Source organism: Falco rusticolus, chromosome 19 (assembly GCF_015220075.1).
Source record: "Falco rusticolus isolate bFalRus1 chromosome 19, bFalRus1.pri, whole genome shotgun sequence".
In the NCBI taxonomy this organism is placed as follows: Eukaryota; Metazoa; Chordata; class Aves; order Falconiformes; family Falconidae; genus Falco; species Falco rusticolus.
In genome coordinates, this window is record NC_051205.1 from 920,451 (window position 1) to 943,841 (window position 23,391).

At 58.0% G+C, this 23,391-nt stretch overlaps 4 protein-coding genes across 6 annotated transcripts; 2 read left to right on the forward strand and 2 right to left on the reverse strand.

Annotated features, from left to right (window-relative positions):
* Window positions 1-31: 31 nt before the first annotated feature.
* On the reverse strand, window positions 32-4,577 carry PEX11B (peroxisomal biogenesis factor 11 beta). The gene is made up of 4 exons (XM_037371168.1): window positions 4,423-4,577; window positions 4,201-4,316; window positions 3,908-4,109; window positions 32-3,073 (listed from the first exon to the last, which is right to left on the reverse strand). Exons 1-4 carry the CDS (start codon window positions 4,476-4,478, stop codon window positions 2,707-2,709), a joined length of 741 nt encoding a protein of 246 aa, XP_037227065.1. The 5' UTR covers window positions 4,479-4,577; the 3' UTR covers window positions 32-2,706.
* A 643-nt stretch (window positions 4,578-5,220) lies between these two features.
* On the forward strand, window positions 5,221-18,057 carry LIX1L (limb and CNS expressed 1 like). 2 transcript variants are annotated; one of them, XR_005101511.1, is made up of 7 exons: window positions 5,221-5,593; window positions 10,870-11,033; window positions 12,124-12,264; window positions 12,991-13,086; window positions 14,831-14,908; window positions 15,077-16,776; window positions 17,453-18,057. XR_005101511.1 is itself a non-coding variant. In XM_037370798.1 (6 exons), exons 1-6 carry the CDS (start codon window positions 5,263-5,265, stop codon window positions 15,317-15,319), a joined length of 1,053 nt encoding a protein of 350 aa, XP_037226695.1. In that variant the 5' UTR covers window positions 5,221-5,262; the 3' UTR covers window positions 15,320-18,057. The 2 variants fall into 2 exon arrangements, 1 of the variants encoding a protein (XP_037226695.1); XM_037370798.1 differs by having other exon boundaries at window positions 15,077-18,057.
* Window positions 18,058-18,421: 364 nt separating this feature from the next.
* Window positions 18,422-20,770, forward strand: RBM8A (RNA binding motif protein 8A). Of its 2 annotated transcripts, XM_037371259.1 has the most exons (6): window positions 18,422-18,525; window positions 18,899-18,958; window positions 19,330-19,407; window positions 19,706-19,842; window positions 20,095-20,231; window positions 20,329-20,770. In XM_037371259.1, the coding sequence occupies exons 1-6, from the start codon at window positions 18,459-18,461 to the stop codon at window positions 20,372-20,374; spliced, it is 525 nt and encodes a 174-aa protein (XP_037227156.1). In that variant the 5' UTR covers window positions 18,422-18,458; the 3' UTR covers window positions 20,375-20,770. The 2 variants fall into 2 exon arrangements, with proteins under 2 accessions (XP_037227156.1, XP_037227157.1); XM_037371260.1 differs by lacking the exons at window positions 18,422-18,525; window positions 18,899-18,958; window positions 19,330-19,407 and adding an exon at window positions 19,424-19,603.
* On the reverse strand, window positions 20,596-23,213 carry LOC119140170 (gonadotropin-releasing hormone II receptor-like). The gene is made up of 3 exons (XM_037371258.1): window positions 22,393-23,213; window positions 22,073-22,277; window positions 20,596-21,872 (listed from the first exon to the last, which is right to left on the reverse strand). The coding sequence occupies exons 1-3, from the start codon at window positions 22,957-22,959 to the stop codon at window positions 21,376-21,378; spliced, it is 1,269 nt and encodes a 422-aa protein (XP_037227155.1). The 5' UTR covers window positions 22,960-23,213; the 3' UTR covers window positions 20,596-21,375.
* Between the last annotated feature and the right edge of the window lie 178 nt (window positions 23,214-23,391).

A 23,391-nucleotide genomic window follows, 5' to 3' on the forward strand; every position in this document is an offset into this window, starting at 1 on the left:
TCGACGTACACATACGAAGCCAGACCTAACGTACGTTAATTGAATGATTTTTAATCGCTTTGCAGCAACCTGCAACGCAGAAACTCGCTGAGCCCCAGAGCTCGGTGTCCTGCTGCGGGGCAGAACTGTGAGGCCCCCCCGGACCCCCAGGCCCACCCGCCAGCCCCAGCCATAGGTACCGGTTAACGAAGATCGCACCCAATTAAGCAGGATTTTCCCTTTTTTAAGGGGAATTTACGGCTCGGTAGAAGCTGGAGGAGCCCCCCAGTGCCGGGGGTAAGCCCCCAGCCCCACAGAAGCAGCTGCTGGAGCCGGTGGCCGGGATGCTGTCGCCACCACCGTCCCCCACCACGGGCCAGATCCCAGCGGAGCCCACCGCCCCGGTGCTGGGCGCTGCCGAAAGGGGCACAGGGGGTGAGCTGCCCCCCACCACGCACCCCCAGCACGGTGGGCTCTGCGCCCCCCCCCCGGCCATGGAGACACCGAGTCCTGGTGGGCAACGCAGTGGGAGAAGGGCCAGCTCTGGCTGCTGCTCCTGGGGCAACGCCAGAGCAAGACCCAGGGTCCTGCCGGGGGGGGCGGAAAAGCCCCCACACCCCCAATTTGTTCCAAAAAGTGCTGGGGGCAGGAGGCCGGCGCAGCGGGGTGCCCCCAGCAATGCCACAGACCCTAAACAGCAGGGAGGGGGGGCCAGGACATGAGCCCCCGGGGTGTCCCCGTTACTCACTGCCTGGGATGTTGGGAAACACACGCTGGGAGCGAGTCCAGCTCCCCATCCCGAGCCAGACTGGTCGCACTGGGCTGCGTGCTCATCCCACCGGGATCAGGAAGACGGAGGAAAACGGCGGCGGCTCAGCAGCTGGGCTTTAATAACGAGCTCTGCAAAGCGCCGCGGGACCGTGCTTGGCGCAGGCACCTATTTACAAGGGTATTTACAGGCGAGGCAGGAGCGGGAGCCACGCGCAGCCCCCCCCTGCACCGTCCCAGCCTCAGGCATCGCTCTCCCGGGGTACAAGCGTCGTGTTAACCGCACGCCGAGGCCACCGATGCGCCAGGGCCGGCCGCCTTCCGCTCCTGTAACCGATTTACCTTCTCCCCCGAGAGTCCAAAGTCTCCGAGTCCAAGCTGAGATTCTGCTTGAGCCCTTCACCGTGAGCCGGGGGGGGGGGGGGAACTGGGGGGCTCCTTTCACCATCTGAATGCCGGGATCTGAATTCCTCGCCCTGTGCCTTCCCAGTTTGCAGCCGCGACACCCCAGTCCCGCCGCCGCCTCCTGCATTATTCAGTCCAACAAAACTCCCTCTTGCCTCTCACCGCGGCTCCGGGCACCCCCGCATCCACCCTTCCACGGTGACTCAGCCTCTCTCCGCCCGTGTCACCCCCGAACCCACAAAAAAATCAGGAAATGCAGAATGAAAAAGCACCGGGGGGGTCCTGGAGCTGGGGCTGGACTAACAAACCCGAGGCAGCGCTCCGGAGCGAGGTTTCCCAGCGCAGGGACAAGCCTCTGCTGCTGCAGACGTACCTGGAAGCATGTGAAGCCCAAGCTTTGTGCACGGAGCTCAAGAAAAACCCCAGCAGTGGGTTTTTAAAACAAACAGGGTCATTCCTTCCCTCCGTATCGCCCTCTCAGGGCAATCCCACCTCTGGATATTAATAAACACCGGCCCTGAATGTATCCTTCAGCCTGTGGTTAAGTAAAACACGCTCCAGAGCCGGGCTAAGCCCACTGCCCGTCATCTGGTGTCACAGAAACCAAGGAAAATGGGAAAGTGCAGTGAGGTGACAGCACCAGCTCCGAGGGAAAAGCAGGTGGGAACAACTGATGCAAGGAATCACAGCACGGAGCTGTCCCCTCCCCGATTTATCCCACAAAAAGCCACTCAAAAGGACATCTGAGAAACAAACCTCCCTCCGGGCAGGGGGAGGGAGGCAGATGCACTCGCAGCAGCCGGGAAGAGCTCGGGCTGCCCAGGTCCCTTTCTCAGGCACAGAGAAATCCACGGGGAAGGGCCGGGAGTGACCCCAGGGCTCGGCATGACTCCTACAGCGCTGCTTCCCACCGGGATCGCGGGGAAGGTGCCGGCAAGGGAATGCTCTCCTACGGGGAAGCACGCTGCCGCCGTCCCCTCCAACCCACCGCCAGCCGGCAGAGCGGGACTCACCCCGAGTTCACCTCGAAACGCTAGGCTGGAGACGCCTCATCCACGACCAAAGTCCTTTCAACTCCCCCTCTGCCTGCACTCAGAGTTCTTAAAAGGAAAATAAAGTGTCGAAACAGGTGTTGGATACACCCAGCCAGCGCTACTCACCCCCACCCTGTGGCTTAACCCCGCTCCCAGCGACCCAGGCCGCCTTCCCCGGCCCCAGGTGTTTCTCTTGTGGGTGGCTCCGCGTTAGGAGACCCCCCCCAAAGAAAGAGGGGAGATGTTAAACCCCTAAAACAGCTGGCCAGGCCCCACAGTCAACAGGGAGAACCAAAGCAAGGTCCATTGAGCGCCGCCGGCTCCGACGCCAAAGTCCCTCCACCCTCCTCCACAGCCTGTTTGGTTAAAGCATCCAGGCGTGCCGTGAACACGCAGCTGCACGCAACGCGACCGAGACAGTCAGCATTAGTCACAGCCCAGCCTCAGGAGAAACCCCCCCCGGGGTTCCCAAATATCTGCCTACGCTGGCTTTGAGCACAGAGGCAAGCTCTGACGGCAGCTAAGGCTTCAGTTTGAGCCAGGGATGAAGGATGGTGAGGATGGAGAGGATGGAGGAGGTGAGGCCACACAACCCCACAAAACCCGGGTTGGTTTTGTACAGCCCCAGCTTGTCCAGGGGGATAAAAAGGTCGCAGGCGTTTTTCACCACGTCCAGCAGCAGAGGAGGGTTGTTCCGCAGGACGTGGATCAGAAGCCGGAGCTGGACCTGCAGCCTCAGCCCCAGCTGCTGCAGCCCGTTGTCAGCCTGGAGCTGGCGCCCGTTCTCGCTGCCTTTCGCTCGTTTCCCACCCGCCTCGCGCTCCATCAGGATCTGGATCTCGTAGACGTCCCGGCTCAGGTTCACGACAAGGGCGAAGAGATAATACCTGGAAAACAGGGGTGAGGAATGGGGGGAGAGCAGAGCGTGCGGCCAAACAGTGCCGGGGGCTGTGGTCTGTGAGGCTGGGGGTCTCCAGCCACAAAAATAAAACGCCTGCGGGAAGGAAGAGTCCGCTTTCCACCGACGGCCGAGGGGATGAGCAGGGCCAAGCACCCAGCAGCTCCCGCAACGCCGCGCTCTGTCATCGGCAGGGCACGAGGAGAGAAGCCCCTGCATGCAGCACTCGGCCGCTCAGTGCCCCCAGCTCAGCCCAGCACCTCCAACTCAGGCCAACCCAGCCTGGCTCAGCACCCCCAATCCAGCCCAGCCCCTTGCCCCCCATCCAGCCCAGCCCAGCCCAGCCCACCCCACCCCAATACCCCCATCCAGCCCAGCACCAACTAGGCCAGCCCAGCGCCCCCACCCAGCCCAGCCCAGCCCATTGCCCCCCATCCAGCCCAGCCCATTGCCCCCCCACCCAGGCCAGCACCCCCCACCCAGGCAAGCCCATCCCTTTGCCACCCCATCCAGCCCATTGCCCCCCCTCCAGCCCAGCCCAGCCCACCCCAATACCCCCATCCAGCCCAGCCCACCCCAATACCCCCATCCAGCCCAGCACCAACTAGGCCAGCCCAGCGCCCCCACCCAGCCCAGCCCATTGCCCCGCCACCCAGGCCAGCACCCCCCACCCAGGCAAGCCCATCCCTTTGCCACCCCATCCAGCCCATTGCCCCCCCTCCAGCCCAGCCCGTTGCCCCCCCTCCAGCCCCCGCAGGGCAGTGGACCCACGGAACCCCGCTCTCCTCGGTGGAGCGGCCCACCGGCAGCTGCCAGCCCTCACCTGAAAGACCTCTGGCTCCATTTCTCCTGGTCCACGCTGGGGACCAGCCCCGCCTTCCCGGCCCAGAGGACATTGTCGCAGGCGAAGTACATGGCCCTGTTCAGGTGGCTGAGGGTGACGCAGAACCGCAGCACCATGTCTGACAGGTGGATGGCCCGTTTCGCCGCCTCCAGCGCCTCGGCCGAGCTGCCCAGGCGCAGCACTGCGGGACAGACGGACACGGTCACCGGGGGGAGGGGGAGGGGGAGGGCACGGCGGGCCCCGCTCCCCGCTCCCCCCCCGCCCCCACTCACGCTTGCGGCCCAGGCTGAGGTGAGCCTCCAGCTGCCGGACGCTGGCCAGGACCCCGGCGCTCGCCCCGTTCCTCCGCAGCGTGTCCCCCGCCAGCGCACAGGCGTACTGCGCGGCCCTGCAAGAGACCCACGGCGTGAGGGGGGGTGGAGGGGCCCGCCGTGACCGCCGCGCCCCGCGGGGGGCGGGGAGGCCCCGGGGTGAGTCGGCACTACAGCCCGCACCTGAAGAGCCGCTCCTTGGCCTGGCTCTGGGCGCTGAAGCGCACCCAGGTCTCCATGGCGGGGCCGGGCCTGGGCCTGGGCCTGGGCCTGGGCCTGGGCCTGGGCCCGTTCCCGGCTGCGGGGCCTCGGCGCGGCGCGGCGCCACTTCCGGCAGCGCGACGGAAGCGGCCGCGAGTCAAACCGGATGCGACAGGCAGGCGCTGGCGCCACCTAGCGGCACCTGCTCCCCACCCTGGTCATACCCGCAAAGCTCGTCCCTATTGGCTGACTGTGCCAGGCTCCGCCCCTACCATCAAAATAGAGACCGTGAATGGTCCATTGCAACTCTCCCCGCCTCTATATCTGCATGAAAGCATTTGATTGGTTAATGTTACCATTTCCCGCCCCTTCTCCTGACCAATAAGAACGTGACGACAGCTCCCCACCTCCGGCTCGGCCGACTTGCAACTTCATTGGTTATTTCCTCTGTCATTACAACAAATCCTGCAGCACGACTGGACAGTCATGCTTTAAGCCCCGCCCCCGCCGTGTCCCCCACTTGGGATTGGACTGAAGGGGGTGAGCGTGCCCCCCCCACGCCCTAAGATCGAGTTCTGATTGGCCGCTCCTCTTTTCGTCCCGCCCACCATCCCGGCACTCTGCCCCGTGATTGGTGGGCTGCCGCCCTCCCCGCCTCCCTCCACCCTCTTCCCCGCCCCGAGGCCTCCTCCGTGCTGCCATTGGGCGGCTCCCCCTGGTTCCCGCCCCCTCCCTGAGGTGATCTCCACGCCCATTGGGCCCTCGGGCGGTGAGTGACAGCGGGTCCGCGGCGGGGCTCTCCCTCGGAGCGGGCTGGCGGCGATGATGGAGTCGGTGCGGGCGCAGCGGCTGCAGCCCGGCGTGGGGACGCTGCGCTCCCTGCGGCCCGGCGTCACCGGCGCCCCCGCCGCCGCCTCGGCGCCCCCCCCGCCGCCCGCCCCGCCGCCCGCCGCGCTGGCGGCGCCGCTGCCCGCCGCTCCGCCCCCGGCCGGGCTGGGGCTGGGGCTGGGGCTGCCGCCGCCGCCGCCCCCCCTGGGGCTGCAGGGACCCGCCGCGCCGCCGCCGCCCGGCGCCGGACCGCCCGCCGTGCTGCGGGAGGCGGTGGAGGCGGTGGTGAGGAGCTTCGCCAAGCACACGCAGGGCTACGGCCGCGGTGAGCCGGGGCGGGGGGCGGGCCGGGGGCTCGGGACCCGGCGGAGACCCCGATCCGATCCCCTTCTCGCCCCGTTATCCCCCGCCCCAGGCTGCCCTCCCGGCCCCCTCCCCTCCCCCCCCGCGCTCGGCGGGGTCTCTCCCTCTATCCCATCCCCCGCCGCCCTCTCCCAGGGATGGGGTCGGGGTCACCCCGCTTTCCCACACGGTTTGCCCAAGGGGCTCTTTGCCCCTTTCGTTCCCGCCCCCCCCCCCGTGGAGACCAGGCGCCCCATCTCCCATCCCATTGCTCTGGGGTCTTCTCGGGGGGTGGTGTCTCCATCAGCTGCCCCTTTTTCCCTGCCAGCCTTGTGCCTGGGCCTCCCCTGTCCCAGCCCTCCTCCCCCGTTAATCCTCCCTTTTCTGGGGTCCCTGTTGTAACCCGGTTTCCTTTGCTCCATGCTACCCTTTCGCCTTCTGCCTTCTCCAGCATAAGCTTTGAGGTACGGACCTCCCCAAGACCCTCTTCCTTCCCTGGAATTTGCATGGCAGCCTCCTTGGGTGAGGATCCTGCTTCCCTTTGCTTCCCACCACCGAGCTTTGAGCATCTTTTTTTCTGCAAATCTCGGATTTAGAGAAAAGAAGAGAGCCAGGAGCCTCTCCCCTGGCTGCACATTCCCTATCCCAGCGGCGTGGTTTGCTCATCTGATGGGCTATAAGGGTGACTGAGGAGGCATCCTTGATGATTGTCGTTACGTGAAATGTTGGTAAATCAGCCTTTTGTGCTATTTGTGGAGATTTTTCTGCTGTCTGCTGCTGGCTCAGCCCTGGTGCTTGGGATCTCCCAGCCCTGCAGAGTGAGCCCGGATGGTTTGGGCAACGTTAAAGGTGAGCATGGGGAGGAAAGGAGAATCCCTGCTCCAGCCCGGTCCGTCTGGGGCTGCTCGTGCCAAAACTGAGAAAGTGAGTAAAGTAAAAAAGTGACTAAAATAAAACCACTGAGTCCATGGTTCTCTGGGTCTGCCTTTTCCCTAAGGAGCCTCGTGGTTTCAGGGGTCAAGCTTGAGAAACGTTCACGGGTCTCCTCCTGGAAAGCTCTGTGGCCTCTTAAATGCAAACTTTCAGTTTTTATGGTATTGACTACTTCCCAATACCCAATTTGACATGGGTTTTTGCTTTTGCGAGTTAGGGAAAGAAGACAAGGCAGGGGTAGGCAAGTATATATAGAGGTGACCGTGAAAGCAGACGTGGGGACCTGAGCTACGCAGAGAATTCCCTAGCTTGTGGTTTAAAGCTGTGGCAGTTTCCTACTTGTGCTGTACCTGTAACAGGTAAACATGTGATAAAGGTAGAGAGAGTGGAGGCTGGGGTTTTTTTTTCATGCTATTTAGATGGTTTTTATGTTTTTAAGAAGGATTTTTATGGGTTTATGTTTAAGAAGGAGGATTGTTGTATGGTAGTGGTTTAGTCCTCTGTATGTAACTCCTTCAACTTGATGTTGAGACAAAGAGGCTCATTTCTTTCAACGAAGGCAGCAGCAAAGAGGGCTCGGCTGGGCGATCCTTGCCATTCCCGGTGGCTGCAGGTTTCCTGGGATCCCCCTCGCCTCTGTGCTCCACCTTATTGATGAAAAGCCCCGCAGCTGGGAAGAGAGATCAACTCTGCAGGCTGCTGGTGCTGGGAGAGGCTGTTGCGGGGGTGTTAAGTACTCCACCACGCTCCGGCGCCGCGGGGCTCCAAGCATTGCATCAGAGGCACCCGGTCGTGCGAGAGCCCCTGGAGGAGGCTCCGATCTGAGTTTCTTGTACACTCCTTCTTATTTCAGTAAGAGGGGGGGGGGAAGGAAAAAAAAAAAGTAAAGCAGCAAGAAAAAAGGTTAAAGCACATATTTTACTGGCCCTGTGATGGAAAGAATCTTCCACCCCACCCGAAAGGAGACACTTTGCAACTATTTTGAGTTCCCGACTTCTTCCGGCTACGGCGGCAGGTCCAACAGAGGCGGTTGTAGGCTTCCAAATGGTGAGTGCTTGGCAGTCACCGGCGTGCGGGGGGACCGCTGCTCGTCTGGCTCCGGAGCGACTCAGCGCCATGTGGAATCACTTACTCTTCTGTATTTAATATGCAAGTCAGATGTGCTATCGTATACACAACGCTGAGATACAGGGTTACGCTCCAAAGCAATAAACAGATAGGACTGATGGTCAGAACAGGCTCTGCTTTGCGTCTCCCAACTTCTCTTCGTCTTTTCCTGGAGTGGCAAATCTAAAGAGCAAGCCGCTGACAGGAGGCACCCTGTGTGGTTGAGCCGTGCTCTGTAAATCTGCCCGTCTCCCCACCCCAGAGGGTGGCAGAGCTTATCTGGAAGATCAGCACGTCCAGTTCCTGCCCTCAGAAATGAAAACAAACAGACTAAAAGGGATCAGCTGATGCCAATAGTAAGAGTTCTGTGTTTTGAGCCAGTAGAGAGACTTGTTCTGCTTGCAGGTATCAAAAATATCTTTCTTTTCACATTGGGAAAATACCTTTCTTTACACATACACAACCTCGTGCAAGGTGCAGAGACGACATCGCTTCTTCAGCACCTTTACCTCCATTCGAACCATCCTGTCGTTTTTCCCTTTGCCCCAGCACTGCGTTGTGTAGGGGATCAAAATCCTTCAGGGTGCAGGAGGCATCCCTGCTGTCTTGAAGGACCGTCCTCTCGCAAATGTGAGATGGAACAGGATTTAGGATGCTTTCTGAAAAGCAAAAGCCAACTTCACGTCTCCTGCCTCTTTCCCTCACAGCACAACCTTGCGGTTTAATGGGAGGCGGGGGGTGAATGAGCAAGGCTGAAAACCATCGATCCAGAGCTAATTCAGACTAAGATTTCGCTTTGGATTCGGCACGCTGAAGTGCTCAGCTGGTGTTTGCCTGCTGAAGGTGACACATGCAGCGTTGGAGCTGGAGCTGCGCTGAGGAGAGGGGCAGGTCTCTGTTGTAGCGCCGTGGTTTGCTCTCTGGCTCTGTAAAAGCATGTTGTTCTGAAGCGTTTGGAGAGTTTCAATTAAGTATTTTACTCTTTTTGTCTCCTAAAATCGCCCTGCCTGCAGCAGCTGGAAGAATTTAATCCGGTCTGGGAAGAAAACCTCTTTTGGGTGCTTCTCAGCTGTCTGACCTGTTGCTCCAGTCGCTAACAAAGTGCCCAGCCAGCGTCTGGCATAGAGGAGCCCTTGTCTTGGGCTGAAAACACAATTCCCTGCCCGTGCCCGTGTCGCATGGCGTTTCCTCATTAACCTGCTCTTAACGCCAGCTTTTCAGGCTTCGCTAAATTAAACCAAACTACAATTTCTCTGAATTTTAGGAGTAATTCCATGTGTTGTGAGAATTTGTGCTGTCTGATGCAAGCTCGGCTTGCTCTGCAGTTTCTTGTGTGGTCGCCGCTGCGAAGTCTCGGTTGCCCCATGCCAAACAGTCCCTGAAGCTGTTATTGAATTGGGCATTGTTTCCCCAAATCCGTTGGGGATTATGTGCATGATTTACACCGTCCCTGGGAAGGGAATCTGCCTGGATGGGTGGGAATTCTGTCTGGGTATTGGTGCACTGGAGAACTGGCAGGGAACTGTGTATTGTTTGTGCAGCTTTTTGCTAGTCTTCAGTGGAAAATTGCCCCTGTCTTGCATGTTTCATCAAAAATAAAACCAACAACCCACCCCAAACTAAACTTGAAAATAATCCAAAGCGACTGTTTTATGAACAAAATGCCCTGAAAAGCCTGTGGTTGAAAGAGGAGGGAAATGCTTAGTGAGGAACTACTGTGCTAGTGACTCCTCGCCCGGCTTCGTCTTACAGAAGGCAATAAAACAAAATAAAAGGCTCGAGCTCGCTGTCTTCCTGAAAGCTGCCTGGCTGAAGGCCTACAAACTTACCGCGCTGTGTGGGCAACCGAAAAGCTGAGCCGGGGTGGCTTGCGATGGGCTTGGCACCTCACGTTCACGCGTGGCCTTAAATTAACCTCCCTTTTATAACCTGCCCCGGGAGACTTTGGGAACAGCAGCCTCGTCTTGCTCGGTGCTCTGCCCCAGCGCTGGCTGCACGGCGTGCAGCTCCTCGCAGGAGAGCTTGCGTGGGGATTTGGGGGTATTTTTCTCATGTTGCCTGTCAAACTGCAGCACGGAAAGAAGCCCAGAGCAAATTCGATGGGACTTAGAGCGCTAGGTGCTATGAAGTTGATTTTTCTCGCCCAAACCTTGACAAAATAAAGGGTGGGTAAAACACCTCGAAGGGAGTCCTTGTGGCACTGGGGATTCAGGAATGAGGAGAGTGATGGGGCAGGCGGCTCGCTATAGCAAACGCCTCTCGTTCTTGTGTGCGTATTAAGAAGACTTGAACCTCGTGGATTCGGGCTACAAGCTGCGTGCCACGAGGGTAGGTGCTCAAACCCCGCATAGCAAATGTGGGGCTCCAGAAGAGGTGCCTGCTTAAAAACAGCTTCTGAAAAGGCTGTAATTAGCAAAGTCAACCAGGGCTAATGTTTCAGGCTCTGGTTTCCTAACTGGGATGGAAAAACTGTAACAAAGCTAGGGCTGCTTTTATTCTGTGATTCACCGTTTGGGTATACGTCCTCCCATGCCGAATGGCACAACCGAGATTCCCCAGTTAGATGTTCCCATTCTCCTCTGTGCTGTTAGATGCTATGTGGTGGTTAAATACTCCCACCCAAATTACAGGGAGTTCTGCCAGAAAGCCTCAGCTGGGTAGCTTTTCGCCTCAGGTCACTTCTTGTATCCCCAGCCGTGTTTTTTTGAGTGAGGTACGTGATGTTCAGCATCGAGGCAGGTGGTTTCTGCGGGTCTGACAGGTCACCTGCTTTATTTTTATCTTACGTGTAAGAAAGTCAGTATTGAGGATCGGCTGAGGCAGGTGACAAACCTGCTGAGCCTGTTGACAGCCGTCTGGCCGAGGAAGAATGCCTCGCTGTCCGGCTCTGCAGCCTTTTTCAAGTCCTATTCCGAAAGCTTTTCCCAAGGTTTGTTGGAACGAGAAGAGTTTTTCTGGAGGGAGCTTTGGTTTATAACTCAGTGGTTCTCCTTACGGTCGTCTTGCAGGGAGAGGCCTGTTTGTGTTGACATCGTGCACTTATAGCGTCCCTTAAAGCTGATGGGGTTTAATACGAGAGATAACAGCGCTGCTCGCGTAGGTGGGCATACGCTAACATTTATGCCGTGCTGTTTCTGGATGCGGGGAATACCTGAGGAAACCGGCTGCCCAGGCTCTTGTTTTCTGTGTCTGAACTTGATTCTGCTTCTGTCTCCTCAGTGAACGTCGTGGAGGCCCTTCAGGAGTTCTGGCAAATGAAGCAGTCCCGTGGAGCTGATCTGAAAAACGGAGCCCTCGTGGTGTACGAGATGGTCCCTTCCAACAGTCCCCCTTACGTCTGCTATGTCACCTTACCGGGAGGGAGCTGCTTTGGCAGTTTCCAGGTACGACTGCTCGGCTGGAGGCTGTCCCGGCTGCGCGGCTCGCTCTCCAAAGCAGCCTGTCACCTGGGTGCCCTGAGAACCTTTCCCCACCAGAATTAGTGCTCAAATACTTTCCTGCGCTGGCCACAGCATCAGCGTTTTCCTGCTGATTCAAAGGACGAGAGCGACATGGGTCTGACTGTAAACCCTCTTTCATTTCAAGCTGGCTGATAAGTGCTCCTGGTTGCCTATAAAACCCCACCCGACTTCAGTCTGGGAAGGTTTGGCTGTAAATTTTACTTTGCTGTACGTACTGTATCCCCTACATGTGACTCAGACCTTAGCAGCGCTGAGGTGGGATGTGGTATCAAAGAAAACTGTTAGATGGGCTGGTTTTGGTGCTTTGTCCTCCTTCCCAGGACTGAGCGGTGAGGTGTATGTGCAAGATGCATCTGGGACAAACTGGTAGAGTAAAATATCCTTGCCGGGGCTCTGGGTTTGACCCAGTACCTCTTCTCGAGGTGCCAGAAGACTCTAGAAGTCCAATCATAACATTGGATCAATAGTTTCTCCCCCCCTTTCTGTTGAAAAGGAAAATGTCCAACCCAAATACCTCACCCGAGAGATTAAGGTCCAAAAATCACAAGGGGTCCTGACTGCAGTTCGGATTCCTTCGCTGTAGTGGCTTTAGGCAGTTGCTCTCTGGTCTTGGTTTGAAGAACCTGTCCAAAAGAAACAATTCTAGCAGCTACACGGTCTACCCATCCTGCAGAGCAGTCCTTGTGCTTAAGAGTAATTTGGTTACGTTTTGGTTTTCAGCTAATTAATTTTGTTGACGATCTGATCGGTGGCGTTTCCTGATGCAGATACTATGTGCTGAGTTCAGCTGCCTGCCTAATTTTTGTGTTTAGCGTGGTTGGGATAGCTGTGGTTTAAAACTAGCTCCTAATGATTTCAGGATGTCTGAGAGAGCACGGACTTTTCAAAACTACACAACACTGCCACCTGATTCCCATTCCCTGTGTCGGTGGGAAGTTCAGAGCGCAGGGCTGAGGCGATCTCGGTCACATCGCTGTCTTTCTGTCCTGATGGTGTTTGTGTCTCTCCTTAGTTCTGTCCGACCAAGGCTGAGGCCCGAAGGAGTGCTGCGAAGATTGCGCTAATGAACTCGGTCTTTAATGAGCATCCCTCCCGAAGGATCACAGATGAGTTCATCGAGAAGAGTGTTTCGGAAGCCCTGGCGTCTTTCAATGTAAGGCTTTTGGGTACCCAGGTGGCTGCAATTGATGGGGAAAAAAACTCAAATCATGGGAAGAGCAGTTTTCTTTTACATCTGGAACTCTTTCTGACAGGTTTTTTTTCAGGGATTTCTGAGTATTAAAACTTTTAACTGTAGCTCTCATTCTTGTGCTCCGGCTTCCCCTCCCACACAGTCTCACGCTCACGTTTGATTGTGCTGCCCTCGGATCGGGCAGGAGTAATTAGGATAATAAGACTGAGATGTTGATCTGTGTTGGCCCTTCTCTGACCGGGTTGCCACATTGGCTAGCTTTCTCTAAACAAAATTTTTCCCAGAAAATGTAGTTTCTCGCGGCGGGAGCTTTGCATTCTTCTTTTACTGCTCTAATTATACCTTGTCCTGGGGGGAGTTCTTGCTGTGCAGTCATGTGGCGCTTGCCGGTACCCAGAGTATTGTTAAGAATTTTGAAATAGCCGTAATGGGCTGCAGAAAAAACCCTGTTTCAAGTGGCATTGCCAGAAGCAGAGCGAGCATCGTTACTCCCCGAGAGCTGCAGGAAACGATGCGAGTATCTGAGATCGAATGAGATGGGTAGGCGCGTGGCCGAGGTGCGTAAGGCTGCCCTCAAAAACCTGTCCTGGGGTGGGTGAAGTGGAGATGGTGTAGCAGAAGCGGCAGGTAGCAGGGGAGCCAAGCTTGGTCAGGAATGACAGCTCTCGTGTGAAATGTCTCCTGCAGGGCAATCGAGAGGAAGCTGATAATCCCAACACCGGGATCGGTGCTTTCCGCTTCATGCTGGAATCCAACAAGGGAAAATCGATGCTGGAGTTCCAGGTACTGTTCGTAATTCAGTTACACGGTTCAAGGGGTGGTTGGTTTGATCTTTCAGCTTCACCCATAGTGCTTTATATTCAAAATAAAAAGGGAGGTTTTCCTCTTAGACCACAACTCGGGATTTGCGGCGCTTCCAGGTGCAGGTGTAGCAGCAAAACACTTGGAATTGGGATTCTCTCTGTAAACGCTCTTTGATATTTGCAAGGCTCGGCATCGTGAAAGGGGCGAGCGTTGTTCTGAGCCAGTGTTTTCAGTGACATGTTCTTGAGCTAGCTGGTGCCCAACATCCAGACGATACCTCCGGATACCACAACTCGGGGCGTTCCATGAGCTGTTCAGTTTGTGGGTTTTATCTTCTCCCTGCAAAATGGGAGAGAGCTCGCTTCCCTTAGGAAAGCTGGCGAAGATCTTGCATCCAAAGACGTTTTGATTGTGGAATTAGGAGTCTTGATTACTGTCATTACATGCCCTCAAACCGCAGCATTATCTGAGCAGTCCTCGTATCCTGCTGAAATATGTTCAGTCTGTCTCTCGTTACGACAAAACATCTGTGAAATGAAAACTACAGACTGCTGAGGGAAAGTGCTGTAACACTTATCAGTTCTGGTTAATGGAGCAGAAGGAGTCCGTGCAGAACAGATGACTGGAAGCTGAGATTCTGCTGGGTTTTATTCCAGCCTTTCTGAGGAAACTGCTCCTAAGAGCAGAGCAGAGCAGCCAGGTAAATAAAATAAGACGTGCCTAGAGTGCTCTGAATTCTTCGTGCGACTCGATAGCCTCGTTGTCACTCAAGACGTGTATCCCTGCACGTACAGAGCCGTCGTTAGGACGGTGCGTTGAGCTTCACGAATCCTGTGAGTTTAAACTTGGGCTTCAGAAGCAACTCAAAGTGGTTCTTGTGCAGACGAGTTGATTGTAAGTGCACCAACTGGAACTGGATTTTTAGGAGAGGAGAAATTGGGCCGTAACTCTGCTCCAGACAGTTGAAGCAGGGTTTGGATGTGTCTCAAAGTAGGTGCCTTAAGCCTGTAGCGTTGCTGTATTTGGGGTTCTTTGCTGTAGGCAAACTTTTCCCAAAGCTGACTTCTTGCCTGGCTCGTTTCCCTTGCATGGAAATCCTCAGTGGGTGGAAGACAGCAGTGTTTATATTAAAGGTCCTGTTTACACAGGGTGACTCTGTTAGGAATATTCCTCAGGCTTTGTTTGTCTTTGGGAAGCCTAACTAGTCGCTGCAAGTTTATGAAGCCGAATGTACATGGTGTTGAGAGAGAAACGTTCGCTTGGAAAACACTGGGCTGTCACCCACTCTGGCTGGTGGCTTAGCCTGGAGGCTGCGGGATGCCGGAGTCTGGCTGGCAGAATCCTGAAATCCCTGGGGCAGAGGGAAGCATCAGCATCTTTGTCTCGCCCATAATCCGCTCATCTGGTCGGGGGATTTCTGTCTAGCAGGGTGAGCCAGGCTCTGCCCTTGCGTCCTGGCTCCTAGGCCTTCCACCTCCCCCGCTTCTCTGGTTTCCGCATCTTTTTGGTAAATCTTAACTCTAACGCTGGAATTTTTTTTCTTTATGGACTCCAGAGTCGCGAACATACTCTGTGATCCTTGCAGTTGCAAAGGACTGGGCATGATGTTACAAAATCCTTCCCGGCTTCTCGTTCCCGTAGCGAGACACCGGCTTGACTGCTTGTAACGCTGAGCCCTCGTCCCCGCGCTGGCTGGCGGCCTGACTGCCTTTTGCTGTTGCAGGAGCTGATGACCGTCTTCCAGCTGTTGCATTGGAACGGCAGCCTCAAAGCCATGCGAGAGAGGCAGTGCTCGCGGCAGGTGAGTCCGGGCGTCTCGAGCAGTCGCACGCTGGGCGCGTTCGGGTCGCGACAACCTTCTCCTTAAGCTCCTTTAGCTGGCACGGGAGCCAGATGCTCCCAAGCGACGTGTGTCCCCTGTAGCGACTTGTCTTTCCTAAGCTCCCCTGCATATGTCCGTTACCACCAGGAGGTCCTGGCTCACTACTCCCACCGCGCGCTGGACGATGACATAAGGAACCAGATGGCCATGGACTGGGTGAACAGGGAGCAGAACAGTCCAGGGGCCCTTTCCAGAGAGCTGGCTTCGACGGAGAGAGAGCTGGACGAAGCCCGCCTGGCCGGGAAGGAGCTGCGTTTCCATAAGGAGAAGAAAGACATCTTGATGCTGGCGGCTGGCCAGCTGGGGAGCATGCACTCCTCCAACTGCTAGGCGCTGGCGTGCAAGTTGTTCCACTCCCCCAGGCCTACTAACACCTCCACGCCGACGGGATCCGTCCCGTGTCACGTAAAGCATGTAATGCCTCTTCCAGAATCGTGGCCCGTTTGCACATTTTAAAGATTTTTTTTTTTTTTTAAACAAAACAAAACAAAAAAGCTCCTGTACAGATTTTTAAACCTTTTAATACTTGCTTTTAGACCTCCTCCTCAGCCTCCTATCCACTAGAGAATTCCTTCTGTCTCTTCCTTTTTTTTTAAAGATGGCATTAAAAGCACGGCCTTTCGGTGTTAGCGCCGAAGACTGCCGCTGTACGTGGGTACTCTGTGGCCAGCAGCGTTCCACAAAACATAGCACTTCTTCCAGGAAGCTTCTGTTCTTTGGAGCTGCTGCATGTCACGCGGATCTGCTTTTTTTTCTTTTTTTCTTTCCTTCCCTTCTGCTTCTATCGTAGAGGTGGGGTCTACCAAAACTCCTTGAGAAGCACACTAACTAAAAACCCAACGAAACAAAACTACCGACGCATTCTCTTGTAACACTACAATGCAAGCTGCCTGGGGGAACGCTCCCAAGCACGTAAAAGGGATTTTAAAACTGGGATTTTGTTTTGGCCAGACTTAAGTCTACAGCGTTCGGGTTCCAAGCTGAGGCAGGATCCGCGGTTCCCCCTCCAGCTGTCAGGTGCCTGTATCTGTTCCTGCTCTGACTGTTCGCTTGTGGCGTAGGATGTAGTTCCTTCTCTAAATAACGCACCTAACAACAAACGACAAGGCCCCACGGTACGGAAGGGATTGGACTCGGGTGTTTAATTAATCTGCACCAGCCAGAGCCTCCTGCTCCGCTCCCTTTCGGTCCTCTCTGGGTTCTCACCAGGTTTAACGTGGTCTGGCAGGGTGGCGATGCCCAAGCTCTGCCCCAGCGACTGAGGCGGGGGGGGGGGTGAAGCAGCCGGTTTGTTTTGCTGGAAATGGAGTTCGGGAGGTTTTTTTGGCTTCCCCAGCCAAGCCGGGGAGATGCAAATTTTAAAAAATATGTTACAAGAAACAAGAGATGGACATGCTGTTCTCTCTGGAGCAGCTTCCAAACCAAATGTCAGACTTGGCCTTTTCGAGGAAGGTTTAAAAAAAAACCTTGCCAGAGTTTCAGGACTCGCTAGCAATAAGAGGGGAAACTGCTCAGCTTCTCTCCCTGAAGGACCTTGTGGACACGAGCCTTCGTTAGGTAGGATTGTGGTGAAGCCTCTGTTAACTCGGACTGGGGTGAAGCCTTTGAAGCGGAGCACAGATCCAGCCCCGAGCAGCAAAAGCTCAGACTAAGGTTTGGCCTCGACTCTTGCTTCGCTTCAAAGGCAAACCTCCGAAACCTCGGCGTTACTGGGGACGACTCTTCGCATTTCTGAGGGCTGAGGAGTTCTTCAGGGCAGCGGATTGCGCGCAACTCGCCGCTCCTAGGTGAGAGCTCGGCACGGGAGGAAGGGAGTCGCGTTGAAGGCATGGGGCTGTGCGGTTCGACCCCCTGGCCCGGAGCACTTGTGCGGCACAGCCTCGCACGAGGAGAGGGGGGCTGTGGCGAGAGCTCGTGGAGCTGGGAGTGAGCTCGTTCCCTGGTCATAGCGGCAACAAAACAAAGCGTTGCTGAAACAAAAATCTCTATATGCACTATTTTTTTAAACAAATAATTCCCTATTCTTTCTATACGTATCAGTACTAAATCTCTATGATGTTTAGATTTGTAAAAAAACACCCTTTACCGACGTTAAAAGTGTTCCTTCCGCTCAAGTTCAGCCAAGAAAACTACTTGTGCAGGGCAGATGCTGTATCACTCCCTGCGGTTCCGACAGGCGGCCGGGAAGAGCCAGCAGCACCTCAGCAGGAATAAATAAATTACAGGCGGCCTTCTCCCATCGCTGTTCGAGCAATAGTTTCTGTTTTGAGATGGAGATTTAAAAAAACGCATTATCTGTAGGTTATTCTAGTTTTGTATTCTCGTCCTAACAAGCCTAGTTTGGTTTTTTTTTTATATATTTTTTATACGCAGCCTCTTTACACGACAGTATTAATGTTTCATGCATTTATAAATGTGATTGTAAATGGTGTGGAGTTGGATTATTATTTTTTTTTTTTACAGGCTGGCAATATCTAGACCTTGTATTTGAATTTAATCACTTGCTTTAGAAATAGCGCAGAGTCTTAACGCCTCTCCACCAGCACTTCCACACCGGCGTGTAGCGTTCCGTCGCGTGAAATGGTGATTTATCCGAGGGCCTGATCCTGCAAGTAAGGGAACTCCTGAGAAACCTCTGCCCTGACGGCTGTGCGCGGCGCAGGAGGCTGCTCGGCGTTCCCGGCTTTTTGCACGTCGGGATTTTAATGCTTTTTGCCAAATTCTCCCCGATGTCCTGCAGGGCCGGGAGGGACACGAGGTGTTCCGGGCGCCGGCAGCCGCTCTCGGGTGGATCAGGGAGGGTTCCCGTGTTCCCAGGCATCCTGGCGGGAGGGAAAACAAAAATTTGACACTGTGATTTGTGGTTTTAGCAGGCCGGGCGCCGGCTTTGAGTCTCCGGATCTGCCTGGAAGGTGATAAAATGCACAAATCCAGGTTTTCTCAGCATCCGAAATGGGTGGTTGTTCTTGCTCGGGCTATGTAAACGCAAAGCTGAAAGGATAAATCACCGTGCGGCGCTGCGGGTTGTACGTCTGATTTTATACAATAAAACCGTAGATTTTGGGGTAGCACGGTGGCTTCTCTCTTCTTCTGCGTCGGGTTGCGTCCCCAGCCCCTCCTGCGAATGGTCCCTCTGCAGCGGGGGCACCCCCGCCACGGCAGGGGGTGGCTGGGCGCCCAGTATGGACCCAGTTCGGCCCCAGTTTGGGGGAAGGCCTCCCCGTCCTTCTCAAGATGGCGCTGGCCGCGGGACGCGGTGCATTGGCCTTCCCAAGATGGCGGCGCGGCTCCTTCCGCCGTACGCCCTCCCCAAGATGGCGGCGCTGCTGCTTCCGCCGTGCGCCCTCCCCAAGATGGCGGCGCGGCTCCTTCCGCCGTGCGCCCTCCCCAAGATGGCGCGCGGCGCGACATTGCTTCCGGCGCGCTTCCCGGCGTGCACCGCGGCGGCGGCGGCAGCGGGAGCGGCAAGATGGCGGACGTGCTGGATCTGCATGAGGCGGGGGGCGAGGATTTCGCCATGGACGAGGATGGCGACGGTGAGGGCGGTGCCGGGGCTGCCCCCGGTAGCGCGGCCCCACCGAGCGGCCCGGCCCGCTGCCTCCTCGCCTGGGGCCGGCGCGGGGTCCCGCCTGCTCCTGCTCGGGCCCGGTTCTGGCCGGCGCTGGGCCCAGCGGCCACTACCCTGCTGCCCCCCGGCCCTGCACCGCTTCCCGCCGCCCTCCGGCTCGGGTCCGGTCCGGCTCGGACCCTGCTCCCGTACCGCTTACCCCGCCTCGGGCCCGGCCCCTCTCGCTCAGGGGGTGTCCCCGGGCCTCTCAAGCTCAGTGCCGTGCCCCGGGGGTCTTACCCGGCCGGGGGCCGCGGCCTGGCTCCCCTCCCCGTTCCAACCCGCTCCCCTCTCGCCCGCAGAGAGCATCCACAAGCTGAAGGAGAAAGCCAAGAAGCGGAAGGGCCGAGGCTTCGGCTCAGGTGAGGATCAGCCGACGTGCTCTGCACTCCTGCGCTGGCCGGGCTGTCCTGGAGCCTCCGTCTCCCAGTTTGGGTTACCCAGGCCATCCCTGAGCCTCCATGTCCCAGTTTGGGCTGGCCAGGCCGTTCCCCAGCCCTCCAAACCTCCATCTCCCGGGATGGGTCGGCCAGACTGTCCCTGAGCCTCCGTCTCCCGGGTTGGGTGAAAGGGCTGCCCTGGGGTCGCTCAGAGAGCAGTCGTGTCTGAAGCCCCCACCGGTTTTGTGCTTTTGGGGAGTTTTAAGTGGATTTGTGGTCGTCTGGGCCCTGTTGTCTTCCTGAGTGATGGCGCCAGGTGCCTGATTCTCTTTCCCCCTCTTTGCTGTGCCCAGAGGAGGGCTCGCGGGCCCGCGTGCGTGAGGACTACGACAGCGTGGAGCAGGACGGGGACGAGCCAGGCCCACAGAGGTGTGAGTATCACCGGAGGCACCTTCCCAGCCCCCACCGCGGGCGCTTTGCCAGAGTGAGGGGAGATGGTGGGGGAGCGCAGGGTCTTTGGCTCTGTATCGGGGTTCAGACCGTGCTGGGACAGAGCCTTTCCCCACCTCGCTGGGATTCACCTCAGGTTCAGCCAAGGACGTTGGACTCCAGCGCTCCTAACCCCAGGTTCTTGGGGGTCGGGGGGGTGTCCCCTTCCCTGAGCCCCCTCAGCTGACGTGGGGGCACACCCTGCGCTCGGCGTAACCCTTACCCCTCTCTGCACCGCAGCGGTGGAGGGCTGGATTCTCTTCGTCACGGGGGTTCACGAGGAGGCGACGGAAGAAGATATCCACGACAAATTCGCAGAGTACGGCGAGATAAAAAACATCCACCTGAACCTCGACAGACGGACGGGCTACCTGAAGGTAGGAGGGGGTGCTCAGCGCGGGCTGCGCTTGGCCCCCCCAGCCTCTCGGCTGCCTCGCCGCCTCCGTTTTGGCTTACGGGATGTTTGAACTCATCCGTCTGGTGGCAGCTGGATGCAACTCGCGCTCGTGTTTCCCCTTCCCTGGCTCCGCTGCGGAGGCTGGGATTGAATGGGGCTGGGGGGGGGGGGCGGGGATTATTCCTACATCCAGGGTCCCCGCAGCTCACGCTCCCTCCCTCCCGCTCCTTAGGGATATACTCTGGTTGAGTACGAGACCTATAAAGAGGCGCAGGCGGCCATGGAGGGGCTGAACGGCCAGGAGCTGATGGGGCAGCCCATCAGCGTGGACTGGTGCTTCGTGAGAGGCCCCCCGAAGGGGAAGAGGAGGTAAGGGCCGCGTCGCGCGCGGGGCTGCGATTAAAATCACCCCGTGGGCTCGTGAGGCCGATAAACCGCCCCCGACACGCTCCGCACTCTCTTCCAGGGGCGGGCGCCGCCGCAGCAGGAGTCCGGACAGGAGACGCCGATGATGGATACTTGTTTTTACTTGTGCGTTCCAAACTGGGGGAACTGGGAGGGAAAAGTGGGGGGTTTGTATGTGGGGGACGGGGCGTTTGAGGAACAGCTGGAGGAGTAAAACAGTTCATCGCTTCGGCAGATTTGCTTCTTTACCAGATTTTATTGTTTTCAAACAAGGGAACTTGAGTGAAGAAGCAACACCTGAGGTTCCTGGGGGTGGTTTTCACTTGGGTTTGTGGTGAACGCAGCCCCTGAGCCCGGTTACGTCTCAAACCGCGATGTTTTTAAGCATTTTGTTACGTCTGCGGGTGACCTGGCATTTTGGCCGCTCTTCTTTAAAGAACTGATTTTGTGTAAAAATGTCCTCTCGTTATTTGTCCTTAATTAAACATTCTGAGAAGCTGTAACCGAGCCCCGGTTCCTTCCGTGCCTCTTCGCTAATTTTAGATTTACCTACAGTCAGTCGATGTCTCTGCCACGGCGGTTGATCCCCGAGGGCTGGCAGTGGAACAACTTATTAGTTGAAAAAGCCATTTTCTCTTAAAATAGCATCTGAAAGCGACAGTTTTACGGAGCTGCGCGCTGCTCTCCAGCAGGTCAGCGGGTTTTCTGCGTAGCTCAGCGCCGGGAGCGTTGAATTCTCCCCGTGCCCCCAGCGCAGGTGAAGGGGCACATTTAAAATAAGTTACATTTTCTTTTTTGGCATCTTTTGAAGGAGTTTCTGCCCCAGATGTTGCGCTCTGCCTGACACGGGGTGCGTTGCTTCTGGCTTACCGCTCCTCACGTGCTGCGTGGTGCCGTTAGGCACCACCCAGCATGGAAATGTGCCGGTGATGCCGCAGCGCTGGCTCCGGATAAACCATCCCCGGGCCTAAAACCAGGTTCCTGCTGAGAAAATAATCCGAGTTTATTGCTGAGCAGCTTCGTGGTGGCACAGAGCCCTTGTTGTCTCCCCCCAGCCCCCTTTTGGGGGTGCCCCTCGCCCCCCCACGGGTCCAGCCTGGCCTCCCCGTCACATGAAGCTCTCCACCGTCCTCCTCCGGCACAGCTCACAGCTCCGTCCCGGTGGGGCTGCGCCCGCCATCACCTCCAGCTCGTGCTTTCCAGATCCCCCCTGGCTGTTGCCAGCTCCCCTGGCCAGCACGGCCGTGGTGGAGACACGGAAAGAGCCGGTGAGGGCAGAGCCAGCGTCTTGCTCGTGCCGGCGGCGGCTGCAGCGGCAAGCGTGCCACATCTCCCTGCGGAAATGCACCGTGAAGAGCCCGTAGATGAGCGGATCCAAGCACGTGTTGAAGAGGCCGAAGAGGAAGAGGATGTGGCTGAGGGACGGCGGCACCTTCTCCCGCGTCAGCATCTCGGGGGAGAACCAGTACCAGAGGCCCAGGAGGTAGTAGGGCGTCCAGCAGACGATGAAGGTCAGGACGATGACGATGGACATCTTCAGCGTGCGCATCCTGGCCCGGGGGATGTTGTTGTAGGAGCGGCGGAGCTGGATCTCCTGGGAGGAGACTGCGGGGTGGAAACGCAGCGGCGGGTAGGAAGGAGAGAGGAGGAACGCATCGCCCAGCGGTTAATTAAGAGCGCTGGGTTAATGAGGTGGGGAGAGGGGACCCGAGCGGGGTGCTGGGCCCCAGCAGGAGCAGCGGGAGGTGGAAGAGGAAGAGAAGCGAGCGGTGGAGGCGCGGCGCGGCCCTGGCCCGTGCTCTCACCGCGGGCGTCCTTCATCCGGCCCGAGATGGCGGCGAGGATGCGGCCGTAGCAGAGCACCATGACGAGCAGCGGCAGGAGGAAGAGGCAGGCGAAGGTGAACATGTTGTAGAGCGTCTCCTGCCAGTGCGCCCCGAAGCTGCCCACCGTCGCGCACTGCACGAAGCGGCGCGGCCGCAACCGGCTCACCGTGCGGAAGATGAACGCCTGCGAGGGGCCGTGGGGCGGTCAGCGCCCTTCCTCCCCTCCCCCCCATCATCATCGTCACCGTCCCGCCCCACCCACGGTGTCCCCCCCATCCCCGGGGCTGGGCTTCGCCCACCTGGGGCAGAGCCAGCACGGCGCTGAGCACCCACGCCGCGCACAGCATCGCCTTGTTCCTCCTCTCGGCACAGCCCACCGCCAAGGGGTTGACGATGGCGGCGTGCCGGTCCAACGCGATGACGACGGTGACGAAGGCCGAGGCGTACATGGCGGCCAACTTGAGGAACATGAGCGCCCGGCACGCCGCGTCTCCCCCGTACCACTGCACGGTGACGTTCCAGGTGGCGTCCAACGGCATCACCACCACCGTCACCAGCAGGTCGGCCGCCGCCAGGTTGGCCATCAGGACGCGGACGCGGGGCGGGCGACGCCGCGGTGCCCGGGTGGCCGACCAGAGCACGGCCCCGTTGCAACAAGCCGAGGAGAGGAAGAGGAGGCACGTGATGGCCACCCGCACCTTGGCCGCGGTGGAGAAGGTGGGCAGCAGGATGGGCTCCTCGCCGGCACAGCTCCGGTTCCCCGCCGGCCCGGTGGCGTTCATGCCGACGGTGGCCGCGGCGGGGCTGGGAGCCCGGGAACCCGCTCGGGCTCGTCCCCCCCGGCAGGACACGGTGACGTTGAGCATCTTTGGGGTTCGCCCCGCTCGTCCGGCACGGCCCTGCTGCTGTGCCGGGGGGTTGGTCGGGGCTCAGCCAGGGGGGCACCCAGAGCGATGGCGCCCGCGTCCCCTCTCGCTCCTGAGGCCGGGGCGCGGTGCGTAACGGAGCCCGGCCCCGGGCTGGGGACAGTGGCCTCGTCCCCCCATTCCTGAGGACCCCCCGGGGTGCGGCTCAGCCCGCGGACCCCTCAGCACCCAGCAGGACGAGGCTGGTCACCCACATCCCCCGGCACCGTGCCCTCCCCGTGTCCCCTGGCCAGCCCTGGGTGTCCTCTTCCCTTCCGCCTCCCTTCCGCCTCCCTTCCGCCTCCCTTCCGCCTCCCTTCCGCCTCCCTTCCGCCTCCCTTCCGCCTCCCTTCCGCCTCCCTTCCGCCTCCCTTCCGCCTCCCTTCCGCCTCC